Source organism: Antrostomus carolinensis, unplaced genomic scaffold (assembly GCF_000700745.2).
Source record: "Antrostomus carolinensis isolate BGI_N321 unplaced genomic scaffold, ASM70074v2 scaffold4742, whole genome shotgun sequence".
Classification (NCBI taxonomy): Eukaryota; Metazoa; Chordata; class Aves; order Caprimulgiformes; family Caprimulgidae; genus Antrostomus; species Antrostomus carolinensis.
Genome location: NW_010301460.1, coordinates 54086 through 66949, shown reverse-complemented (window position 1 = coordinate 66949; position 12864 = coordinate 54086). Strand labels below are relative to the sequence as shown.

Genomic DNA, 12864 nt, shown 5'->3' with positions numbered 1-12864 from the left:
GTCCCTTCCAACCCAAACCATTCTGTGAAAGGCTGGCAGTGGGGAGCAGGGCAGTGCTCTGTGATTCCCAGGCTGGGTCTGTGGGTCCAGAGGTTTGGTTTGTTTATTAAAAAAAATAAAGTAAAAGAGATTTATTCGTACTGTCCTTTTTTACCTTAGATCCGGATAATGAGTGCTGTGTTTCCCCCAGAGAGAAACAGGCGTAGATCTTGAGTCCCTGCTCTAAAGGGAGCTGTTGCCAGGCCCTGTGTGTTGAGTACATCCATGCTGCTCTGTCTCCCATATTTCAGTGGGATACTCGAGGTGCTCACTGTGTTTTTCAGGATGTGGGTGGTTTTTTTATGCCTTTAAAAAGCGCAGATAACAGAATACTTTGTTCATATAATTCTGAGTTAAAAACCAGTTGGAAAGTGAAACACGTGCTGGTTTCTCCAAGTCCACCTGCCTGGACAATCACAAAATCAGATTTATTTTTGTTACTTTTCTATATATTGGTATGTTTTCCATGTCCCTTTTACTAATATCTTGTACCATAACTAAAACAGAATAGTTCCCTTTGGACAAGAATTGAAGGCACGCACCATTTAATGTATTAGATCAAATGAGTCTCCATTAATATGGGTTTCGAAGAGAGATATTTTTCATTTTGGTTGTCACCCCAGTAGAGCGTTTACATTTTCCTGGCTTTTCTGCCATGGTGAATGTTGAAATGCCTGATTATTTTTATTATTTATTTTTTTTCCTTCTTGGAACCACTCAGAGTGAGGAGTTTAGTCCCTCACTAGTACTCACACAGTACCAGAGCACTGGGAATGGTGCCCCTAAGGGCAAAGCAATCTGCTGTGAGTTTAACATTTTTTGTGGTGAAACAGGAACAAAATATCATTGTTTATTATTGAATGTTTTTTAACACGTAAAAGCCACACTCAAGCCTCCTTTTTCTTTGTGGCCTTTTGCGTCCCTGAGTGAATTCTGGGATGAAGATGTGAAATTCACTTTCTGCTCTGAGTTTATTCTGCAGCTGACGTTGAACAGAGATGTGTGTTCAGCTGTTATGTGATAAAAGTGCTTTTGCAAAAAGGGATTTTTAAGGTGACTTTTAATTCAGCCGTAGAGAACATTTGAAGTTAGAACTCTATGATTTGGGGTATTTCTGGGTATTTTTGTCTACAAGTTTCTAGCATCTGCTGAGGAAAAAAAAAATAACTTTCTAAAATAGAGGACATCATCACCCAAAAATTTGTATTTTGAACAGTATAGTGATAATAAAGCCAAGATAAGTCTGCAGGAAAGTAATACTGAATAAAAATACATTAATTCCTGTGTATTTAAACATTTAGTTCATTTTAAACATAAATGAACATTATGTTCATTTAAACATTTAGTTCATCATTCCCCCTCTACTCTGACCTGGTGAGGCCGCATCTGGAATATTGTGTCCAGTTCTGGGCCCCACAGTTCAGGAAGGACAGGGAACTCCTTGAGAGAGTCCAGCGCAGAGCCACCAAGATGATTAAGGGAGTGGAGCATCTCCCTTCTGAGGAAAGGCTGAGGGAGCTGGGTCTGTTTAGCTTGGAGAAGAGGAGACTGAGGGGTGACCTAATTAATGTTTATAAATATGTTAAGGGTGAATGTCAGGAGGATGGAGCCAGGCTCTTCTCAGTGATGCCCAATGGTAGGACAAGGGGCAATGGGTGTAAGCTGGAACACAGGAGGTTCCGCTTAAACTTGAGAAGGAACTTCTTTACAGTGAGGGTGACAGAGCCCTGGGACAGGCTGCCCAGGGAGGGTGTGGAGTCTCCTTCTCTGGAGACATTCAAGACCCGCCTGGACGCCTTCCTGTGTGATCTCATTTGGGTTCCTGCTCTGGCAGGGGGATTGGACGGGATGATCTTCTGAGGTCCCTTCCAATCCCCAACATTCTGTGATTCTGTGATTTATTTATCAGATCCATATGGCCTCTGTGTTGAATTCAGTGGCAAATACTGTAGAGCTGCCCCTTTGGCTCAAAGAGCATGAATATAGTTGCTCTTTAGAGATTTTTCTGGGCATTCCTTCATTTCAGAGTCATTGGTATCAGAGGCATTTGCAGAATTACGAGCATAGAATCGTTTCAGTTTTTAACCCTGTGTTGTGACTTCGTTCTAAATTAAGGAAAAAGAAAAAAATCAGAATCAGATTTGCTGCAGTGCTGTGCTCATGGAGAGTTCTAATAAAGATTCCCCAAATACAAGTGGGAATTTGGATGATTTATCTGCAGTGGTGTGAAAATATAATGAACACTTGCTTCTTATTACATATCTTAATCTTTTTTTGTTCTTTTTAAAGAGTTAATTAAGGGTGGTAACAGATGTTGCCTCAGTTGGGCTACCACTTTCAAACAGAGATCGTAGCAGGGGGATTGGACTGGATGATCTTTCGAGGTCCCTTCCAATCCCCAACATTCTGTGATTCCTGAGGGCTGCCTTTCAACGTGTTCAACAAAACCCAGCTAAAATCAGTCAATATTAACATCTCACAAAATGAGAATTCTCTGAACCATTTTGCCTTACCTGTTTCAGGTGATGCTGTGAGCACATGAATAGTGTGAGAGGACTCTTGGCTGCCTCTGTAATCTCTGTCCAGAACTCCTGCTTCGTCTATCCTGCCTGTCAGAAATGCTTGTCTAGGCTGATACTGGATTCTAGGAGGTATGTCCTGTTTTGGGGATCATGCACTGTAACTGTCAGAAGCCTTGGGAATCTTTGGGAGCTGAACCCAAGTTAAAACAAGTTGGTTAAAATCCAGCCATCATAGAAATATGTGCTAATTTCAGATATTTTCTGTTACTTACCACTATTTAGATCTCTCTTTATTCCAGCAGCAGCTTGGAGGCTGTTATGACTCAGGAGTTGTGTTCAGTGCCCTGCAGTACTGAAGGGCAGTTTAGGGGAATAAATGGTGTGAGTTAATAGCTTCCAAGTGCATCCCCTGCAGTCCAGTCCTTCCACCCTGTTCCTAAGTTGGAAGGTGTTGATTGAAAGCCCCTCCATATCAAATCCTTTTTTCTTTTTAAATTTCTTCTCATTCTATACCTGTAATGCATCAGGTAGTCCTGTATGACTCTTCCACTTGCTTTGTGTCCAGAAATGTATGAGCTTTCCTTTTTAATCCCACTGTTATGTGAAATAACACACAGAAGAAGAGCAAATCCATGAATATCAGCACTAAATAGAAGCTGACTTTGCAAAGCAAGGATATCTGTTGGTTCAAATGCTGAAGTAGAAGATAACAGTGCTGTTTCCTGATGGCTTTTTTTAAATCTAGGTATTATGTTAAAGCTACAGGAAGAAAAATCCCAAATGAGAATGAAATGCAAAAAAGGGGGGTGCAGGGAATTCAAAATTACTCCCCAGCAGGTCATTCAAAGCCAACTGTCTCTCTCCAACTTCACAACAGGCTGACATTTAATAAATCAATAAAAGAAGGCAGAGGGATTCTGTCATGATACAGAGTCCTCGCTGAGCCTCTGCTAAGATTAATGCCTTTGGGGGTAAAGGATAAGAAATAATCTTAGAGTTTGAAATGGTTAATTAGGTGCATTATAATAGTAATAGTTACAACAGCAGCTAAGTTCTACCTCAGCAGTGATTAACAGAAGTTTACCAATTCAATGGGGTTTTTTTATCCTTTTACTGTCTTGTCAGGTTTAACTGTCTAAAATGTGGCTGCACAGGTGAAGCTAAAGATGCAAGCTACCGGTATAGATTGTCCCTAAAGATTGCTGACACCAGTGATTTGTTTGACATTACCGTGTTTGGAAGTTGCTTAGATCCATTCTTTGGGGTCACTGCAGAAGATCTGCAGAGGTAAGGAATGAATTGTTTCTAATTATACAGCGGCTGCTTTTTCTTCAGCCTAAAAAAAATAAATTAAGATGAGTGTGGATGGTGGGGAGAGGAGTGAGAAGAAGCTGCTGAAGCTCCTTCCAGCATTTCCTTGGTACCCATCACCTTGAGAAAATGCTGAAGTTTGGTTTCTTCCCAAAGTCTTGAAATTTTGAGATGTATTACTCGTATGTAAGAGATCCTCCACTTGTCTTCTGAAGGCAGCTACCACCTGCTGAGTGGGCTTCACAGTTTGATTGGTTCTTTGCATCCCTCATCCTTTATTTGAAATGATTGAATTTTCTTTGTCTAATGGCAGATTACTAAATTGGCTCTTCCAGAGATTTAGACATCATTTTTCCTCAGATTTTAGAAGAGTGTTAAGGTAATAATAGAGCCTCTTTTGGTTTGGGGGTTTTTTTAACAGTTTGTATTAAAAAAAAAAAAAAAAGTGTGCACCTTATGACTGGTCTTCACGATGACCAGATTTTCCTGTGGCAAGGAGGGATTTCTAAGAACATCCTCAGAGCCTGACCACCTACATTGTAAGCTTCAGACTTTCTGATATGTGAAACTGCTAAGATGGGATATTTGGATACGTTCACTGCTGGTTTCTCTGTTCTTTGATTTTTCCAGTGCTTTGTGTTATCACTGGGTCAAAGATGAACGCTTTAAATCCCATATTAGCAGCATTAATACCATTCTCATGGCAGGCATTCTACACTAGACTGCTGTACTACTGCCAGCTGTGAAAAACAGAGCTATTTGCATGTCTTAATTCGGATGCTGCTGCTGTTGCTGTAAAGATGTGGGCAGGAAGGATGTGTAAGCAACAGCAGCACCTTGGCAGCCAGATACAGTCACTGCGTTGATACACAAATCACAGCCTCACAGAGAACACCCAGAAGTTGTGTGTATAGTCAACCTATTCAAAGCAGTTGTTTTGTTTCTTTCTATTTCAATAACAAATGAAATGAACTAAAGAATTGAATGTATAGGTTCATGGTTTCCTGTTCTCATTCTTATGTTTAAAGCTACAACAGTTATCTTCTCTTTAGCATGTATCCTACCTATACTGCAGCGAAAATGCTATGTCAGGCTTCCTCTGTTGCTGCCATACTTCTGTTTGTTTTTACTCAAGGTATATTCAAGAGCTGTCAGGAGAAACAAACACAGATGCATCTTCAGGAGTGTTAGTTCAAGCAGTGGAAACCTGTTTCATTGGAAAAAGATTTGTATTTGGAGTGAAGGTAACTTTTAATCCACATTACTGTCTTTTAATGAGTTTTTTCATTAGCTTGTAGCTGGTTCAGGGCATAAACTGAGTTATCAAAGCTTCATGTACAACATCTTCTGGGAATTTGAGAAAATTTAGGGCTAGGACATGGGAAGGATTCTGCTTCTCTTCCCCCAGACTCCTGTGTTATTTAAAATAAGTCACATTCAAAAGTCATCTTGAATGGCAGTAGTCAGCTTGACAGCTTGTCAGGGCTGCTTTTCAGGCAGCCTGAGCAGTGCCAGCACCTGTGCAGATCAGTAACAGCTTGGAGTCTGTAAAAAAAACTCTGCACAGTTCAAGCAAGAAACAGACTGTCTTTTCAAGTACTGCCCTGCCTTTCCCTTGCTGCATAGTCTCCTAGTGTCTGAAATGTCAGGAGAAACACATCCCCTTGCAGCATTTTGATATTTCTGGATTTAAGTGCATGTTTAAAAATGTTGATAAAGTGCAGCTGTTCAACATACGCATCTGTGGCTCTTTTATGTGTTTAACAGACTTTGAAATATTAGTTCTTGGTAATATTTCCATAGAAAAAGTCTTTTAAGTTCTCTTCAAGTTGTGCTTGTGTGAGTCATTCATATCACAAAGTCTGTGAACTAAACCCTACCTGGCAGGTGTTTTTCCTCTCCCAGAGGTACCGTGAGGTTTGTATTTGATCTGGGATTTTCCTAATGCACTTCATCTTAAATAATGGAAGCTGGAGGACTTCATGGATTAACTTTACTTAACTGGAACCATTCACCAAGTCTCTAGGTCTGATGCCTTTACAAATACAAGTAATCCTACACATCAACAGCTTTGGTGCTGCTCCTGCACACACAAGAACTGAGCAAACATTCAAAGACCGTTTGTCCAACCTTTGGTTGTAGACTTTCCTGTATAGCTGTGTTCAGCTGTGCATGCAGTTGTGCTGATAAAACTCAGAATCAACATGATTTTTTTAAGTCTTACCTTGAAAGGTGTTGTCCTTGGCTAACAGCCTTCAGCCTCAACCTCTGCACAGACATGGGGAGTAAGAGGGTTGTTGAATTTAAAGACAACCAGATTTGCTTTTTGGCCGCCCTGGCATTGCCACACCTTGAGGGGAAGGTGAAAAAGGGTTCATCCACTTCTCAAAACATTAGATAATTCCCTCTGCTTTTAATGTCATTTTTCACCTGTAGTTTCTGTGTAGAGAGAAGCAGGTTCTATAAAGAATTGCAACTGAAGCTCCTTTGAAACACTACTCCCCAAATAAATCTGAGAAGATAAAAGTTGTAGCTTATTTCCCTTTAACCAGGGTAGCACAGAGGAAAATATCACGTTGGCTTTGATAGCTGAGCTGCCAAGTCAGGTATCTGGTACCTGGAGGGCTTTGCTTCAAGTACTGCCCAGTGCCTCTAGAGAAAAGCAAAGCACTGGCCTTAGGCAAGTAGCCATTTGCACAGAACTGCACTGGAGGAGGCCGGGAAGCACCCAGTGCTCTAAAGGGAGGAAGAAATGTTCTGTCAAGTCCTTTCTTAGAATTCTTGGTTGTTTTTCCAGCTCCAAAACTCAGCGTAATTGCAACAAGCAAAGAACCTCTCACTGTGATGCCCTTTGTAGCCCTTGCCAGTGCTTATTTCCCAGGGAGTACTGCTTTGTGTGACAGACTGTTTTGTGTTCTCTTCCCTGCAGATCCTGACAAAAACCGAGACCTAAATTTAAGCCTAACTTAAAAGACATGCATTAATTTTTTTTTCTTATTACAAAATAAAGCATTGTACTAAGTTGTTTTTTTTTTTTAATTTTTCCTCCCCCCCCAGGGTTGTGCAAGTGAAGATGGAGGGTGTTCTGCTGCCAGCAGCATCTTGCAAAACTGTTCCAGAATTAATAGAAGTACAAAAAACCTTACAGCTTGCCAGATCTTCCTGCCAAACGCTGCTGTTGGTGGCTTTACTGTTATCAGCTACTTCCATCGGCTCCTGCAGTCAGCAAAATTCAGGAGCTGTAATAACAGCTCATACTTACCTGATGCATCTTCAGCTCCAATAGATGAGCCTCTCAGTGAGCTCAGCAGCTGGTCTAGCCCGAGCAGAAACTCCTATTTTCTTCAGTCTAGTGGCAGAGAAAGTTTTCTAGGGTCCTGGCAGCAGTCCTTCAGCCTGACTTCATCTGTTGCTTGGGTAACAGCAGAAGACTTTCCCACTCTGGAAGTGGGAAAGCCGATGAGCAAACAGCATGAGGAAGAGGGGAGCTCTGTCTCTGCAGAATCATGCAGTGTAAGCCTCAACAATCAAACTCTTCGGGATTCACAGTTTTGTAGCTCTTCTGTGAAGGAGGGGGATAAACAGGATGATAATGGGTTGAGTTTACAGCCTAGTCAGACTGACAGTATCTCTGTGACTGATAAATTAGAGAGAATATCCTCCTCCAAGACTGAGTGTTCACATGGAAACAGCTCCAGGTTGTTACAACCTCCCTTGGAATTTGAAGTAAAAAGCATTTACCCAAAGACTAATAGTAGAAATTATTCTTACCCAGAAGAATCCCACAACTCCCTTTCTTACAAGAGAGATGCTTCAGCTTCTCATCACCTAAGTGTAGCTGGAGTGTCTCAGGAGGACTCTGTGCTTTGGGATGAGCTCCCATTCTCAGAAAGCCTAAATGAATTTTTAGCCAGAATAGAAGATGGCAGGAGTGTTGTAACATCCCCCAGCCTTGATGTCAGCAAACGTGCCCTTCCTGAAAGTAGCAGGTTGGGTGTCAATCTTAACAAATCATATCCCAGGCAAACCCTGGTGGCTGGTGATTTGGCTGAAGCGAGTGTCTCAGGGAGGTTCTGGCCACCAGCAGAGAATGATAGCTGGGAGAACATACTGATTGCTTGTCTTCAGTCGAATGCAAATCCTCTGAGTGATGAGGTGTCACAATCTAAGTCCTCCACTTGTGTTTCATCTTCAACTGACAAGGAATGTGGAGCATCTTGCTTTACCCCTAGCCCTCATCTACCTGTTCTGTCGCAGTCCTTGCCAGTTACATCAGATCCTTCTGTTTCAGAGAACAGATATCTGCAGTCCAAAGAAGCAAATATTGACATTTCAAAGTCACCTTGGTCTTCAATTAGTCTGCAGTGTCCTCTTGAACCTGGAGAAACCTCCTGTTTAAAAAGGAGCGAGACAGCTACTTGTGGGCGTTCTGCACGTGATGGCTGCATAGCTAGTGGTGAAAATAAAGAAAATTATTCTTCTACACCAAACCAAAGAACAGATCTTACATTCACAGGGGCATGGGACTCTGATATCGTAACTCCCAACAATACAAGAAGGATATTTAAAAGAGAATTAAAACCATTGGCAGAACTGTTGGAAGATACTTTCAGAAGCGTTCACAGGAGGGAGGTGCTGTGGAACAGTAGCCTCTCCGAAGGCAGCTACAATGCTTCTGCTGATCTCTTTGATGCAAATGCAAGAGAGGTAGCAAAACCTGTAGAATTCTTTAAAAAATCATGTAATTCTTTAATACAAGAAGATAGTTTGACAGAAAAGGTCACAACTCCTGAATTGGTGCTTTATCCTGGCGATGTTCCCTGTAAGAGTTCAAAACCGAGCTCATCCCTACGTAGATCCCCTCCTGCTTTAGGTGAGCACAGCACCCCGGTAACTCACTCCTTTTGCGATTCAGAATGCAGCTCAGTTAGCGTGCAAGACTTTGTTCCTTATTCACAGTCAACTCCTATGACAAAACCTTTCCAGAAACTGTGGCCTGTTGGGGAAAGAAGCTCTTGTGTCACTATCTTCACCCCTAAAAATCCTACGAAAATCCATTCCAAATGCAAGCGATCCAGATCTCCCTTTCAGAACACTCTGTTGCAGCAGCTGACTGGCAGGTTAGTGAAACGTGAAAGGCCAAGCAACAGGGAGGACAAGGTCAGCAAGAGCTCTCTTTCACAGCAGTTCCTTAACAGCCAACCACCCACCAACTTTGAGGAGTGGATCCCTCCATCTGCAAACAAAAGGTTGAAACCATCTACATCTTTAAACTTAAAACCAGTTAGCTGGGCTACTGACTTGCAGTCACCCTGTGGGCAGCCTGGCAGGAACCCTATTGCTGAAAGCAAAGAGAACAGTGAGAATGACGTGTGCTTCAGAAATGGGAAATTAAACCCTGGGAGTACAGCCAGGATTCGAACAACTCCTGTATCTGCAGGTGCCACCAAGGCCTCGTTTTTAAACGATACAGTCCTGGAAACTTGTTCGCCTTCAGAAGGCAAGAATATGCCCTCGAGTGCAAATTATGCGGGGGGTGTAGTGGAAGGGACAACTGGATGGTCTCCTGAATTGTTCTTCCGAGCACGAAGCCCTTTTTCCAATAAACCGAGATACTAAAAAATGATATTTCTGTGCTGGGCTCTTTTTAATAATTTTCAAGACTTTTGGAAAGGAGCCAGTAGAAGAAAAGGGCTGTTTAAAAACAATAAAATTGTTTACACACTTATCGGCATGTGTCTTCCTAAGATGAGTTCTGTTTATTTGCAGATCTTTGTACCACAGAGATGGGGGAAGACAATTTGCAGTTACTTTATTTTATTGTAAATTAACTATAGAATGTGCAATAAAAACTTTTATAAATGTGTATTTAATAGATGTTACTTACCAAGTACAGGTGGGTGAAGTGCTTTAGCATTCAGTGTTGTCTTTTCATCAAAAGAGGAGCCCCTGGAGTCCATGACCACTCCAGACTCTTATCTGGTGACTGTCTGTGGAGAAGGTCCATGTTTTCATCAAAGAATTCCAAATACCAGATGGGAGCCTCATATTTGAGCCCACTTAGGATCCTATGACAGAGCTGAGTTGGGTGGAAGGGACCATTGTGAGAGGCTGGTAGCAAGCTCCCAGTTTTCCTGTGGAATTTTCCAAGTTACAAGACTGGTAGTGGCAGATTCGTGGCAGGTACCTTTCGTTCTCCTCGCTTTTGGGTCTTCAATGTGCTGTCTTTCCCACAGCATTCTTCTGGAGAAACTGGTGCTCATGGCTTGGATGGATGTGCTCTTTGCTGGGTGGAAAACTGGCTGGATTGCTGGGCCCAAAGAGTGGAGTTAAATCCAGTTGGTGGCCAGTCACGAGTGGTGTTCCCCAAGGCTCAATTTTGGGACCAGCTCTGTTTGACATCTTTATCAATGATCTGGATGAGGGGATCGAGTGCACCCTCAGTAAGTTTGCAGATGACACCAAACTGGGCAGGAATGTTGATCTGCTTGAGGGTAGAAGGGCTCTACAGAGGGATCTGGACAGGCTGAGGTCAGTTGTATGGAGTTCAACAAGGCCAAGTGCTGGGTCACAACAACCTGATGCAACACTCCACGCTTGGGGCAATCACTTCACCAGATAGCTGCAGAAATGCTTGTAGTGCCATAAGAGGAGAACAAGGGATGGCAGCGGGGAAGAGTGAGGATGAGTTTCCTTCTTTGGGTGGGAGCATTGGGTTAACAAGCCTGTGGGCTAAGACATACAGACAAAGACAAAATTCTTGAAGGACAAGTTAAGCTAAAAAAAGGTTCAGTTTTGGGTCCCTCACTCCAAGAAGGACATGGAGGTGCTGGAGCGTGTCCAGAGAAGGGCAACGGAGCTGGGGAAGGGTCTGGAGCACAAGTGTGATGAGTTCACGGCTGAGGGAACTGGGGTTGTTGAGGCTGGAGAAAAGGAGGCTGAGGGGAGACTTTCTGGCTCTGTCCAGCTCCCTGAAAGGAGGGTGGAGAGAGGTGGGGGTGGGGCTGTTCAACCAAGGAACAAGTGACAGGACAAGAGGAAATGGCCTCAAGTTGTGCCAGGGGAGGTTTAGATTGGGTATTCAGAAACATTTCTTTGCTGAAAGGGTTCTGAGGCATTGGAAGGGGTTGCCCAGGGCAGTGGTGGAGTCCCCATCCCTGGAGGGATTGAAGAGTCGTGTAGACACAGTGCTGAGGGACATGGGTTAGTCAGTGTTAGACTTACAGTTGGACTTGATGATCTTAAAGGTCTTTTCCAAGATCCGATTCTATATCTCCCACCCAGAACAGCTGCATTAGGATCGTTGAATAGAGAAATCTTGGAGCTGCTGCTGCAAGCTTGTAGGTCAGGTCCTGCGGAAGGATATAGGAACAGGATGTGATGGCACAGGATCTCATCAGCCTGAAAGCGCTGACTTGTAGAACCAGAAGCAAGGCTAAAATTATCTGCTGTGGGGTTTTTTTTGTTGCTTTTGGTTTTGGTTTTGGTTTTTTGAGGCATAGAATATGCACCATTTATATTGTGGCTGGTGACAAGGAGAGCTTACTTGGTTCATTCTCTGCTACAAGATAGACATTACTCTGTTCCTATGTTTGAGGCCTCATTTTATATCTAATGGACCCACTTAAAGCCCAGGCTCCATGTGTGTTCAGAAGAGTTTTGTATCTCTGTGTACAAGGAACAAATTGTACCCATACTGACAGCTGAAGCACTTTACTTCCAGGTTATTAAGACGCCACCTCTGCCGAAGGAAACCTGGGAGGCAGGAGCTGCTGGAGGTTAGAAAATTACTGTGGGGATGTCTCATTTTGTGCTCGTCTTGTTCCTGTGTATTTTACTTACTAAGCTGTTGTTTGTTAGTCACTGCTTCTTGTGTCACTTTGAGAGGCTTCTCTCACCTCACATTCCCTGGGTCTCACCAGAGGTACCTCACTGGGGCACACACACACAACAGCACGCCAAGGCAGGACCTGCCAACGACAGCCCATGGAAACCAGAAACCATGTTGGGGATGGATGGAGAAAACAGACCTGAGCTGTAATCTTCATGTGCCTTCATATCTCTTCTATAAAATAAATTTGTTCCTGCTCTTCGCTTTCAGGGCACACACAGAAGCATGAGGGCAGTTACCTGCTCACCACCTTGTCCTTTATCCATTATTTTTAATTTTTTTCACTACTTACAGTTGAGGAAGTTGAGGCACAGGTTCAAAGACTTGCCCAACATTAAGAGAGCATGGAGCCTAGCTGTGGATATCACTGAGAGACCTTAACCAGCAAACCATCTTGTCTCTTTGCTGACCTACCCAGCAAGATACTGAAGCTCAACCCAAAGTTCTTCCTGGTGTTTAAGGATGCTGTAGCTCCAGGTGGTGGTGGGCAAGAGGCTTGAGGTTTCCTCTTAAAGGTCCAAGCCTAGATCCCTGCAGTCCCTGGATCCTAGACATAAACAGAAGAAAAAGTAACATCCAGTTATAGGAAAAAAAAAGTGGGGAGAAAAGCAGGATTGAACATAATTTGAGGACCAAAGTAACTTCAAGCATCGTACCCAAGAGCAGAGTCACTTGAGTGCTGCTGCCTAAACCACCGTGGCAGAACATGGTGACGCTGTGCTGTGAGGGACACACAGATTGCCTATGCAGGAGTTCTTGGTGGAACCAAAGGGGCACAACAGTAATGGCAACAGCCATAGAGACTTCATAAGCTGTTGATGACCTGCCCAGCTGAGCTTTCTGCCTGGTTTGACAGCAAACCAGAGCACCAGAGCTGCACCAGGGTTGCTTCAGGCAGGAGAGCACAGGTCTCCAGGATGAACCCGAGCCAACAAGCCTCTGCTTGTGTCTGCATTTCCCAATCCTAGGCCTGTTCAAAAGCTGCCAATAAAATACTACTTAACGAATGGCTGGTAGGGGACAAGTGGAAAAGGAGTAAGATCTGTAGCCTGCCTGGAAATGGTAAATCTACTTTTATAGCTTACGTAGAAGGAATAAAGG

The 12864-nt window shown here is 43.2% G+C and overlaps 1 protein-coding gene across 1 annotated transcript; it reads left to right on the top strand.

The window, feature by feature from the left end:
- Nucleotides 1-2577: 2577 nt before the first annotated feature.
- On the top strand, nt 2578-9491 carry DDIAS (DNA damage induced apoptosis suppressor). Its single transcript, XM_010163445.1, has 4 exons — nt 2578-2690; nt 3687-3848; nt 5008-5116; nt 6930-9491. Exons 1-4 carry the CDS (start codon nt 2578-2580, stop codon nt 9489-9491), a joined length of 2946 nt encoding a protein of 981 aa, XP_010161747.1.
- Nucleotides 9492-12864: the final 3373 nt, after the last annotated feature.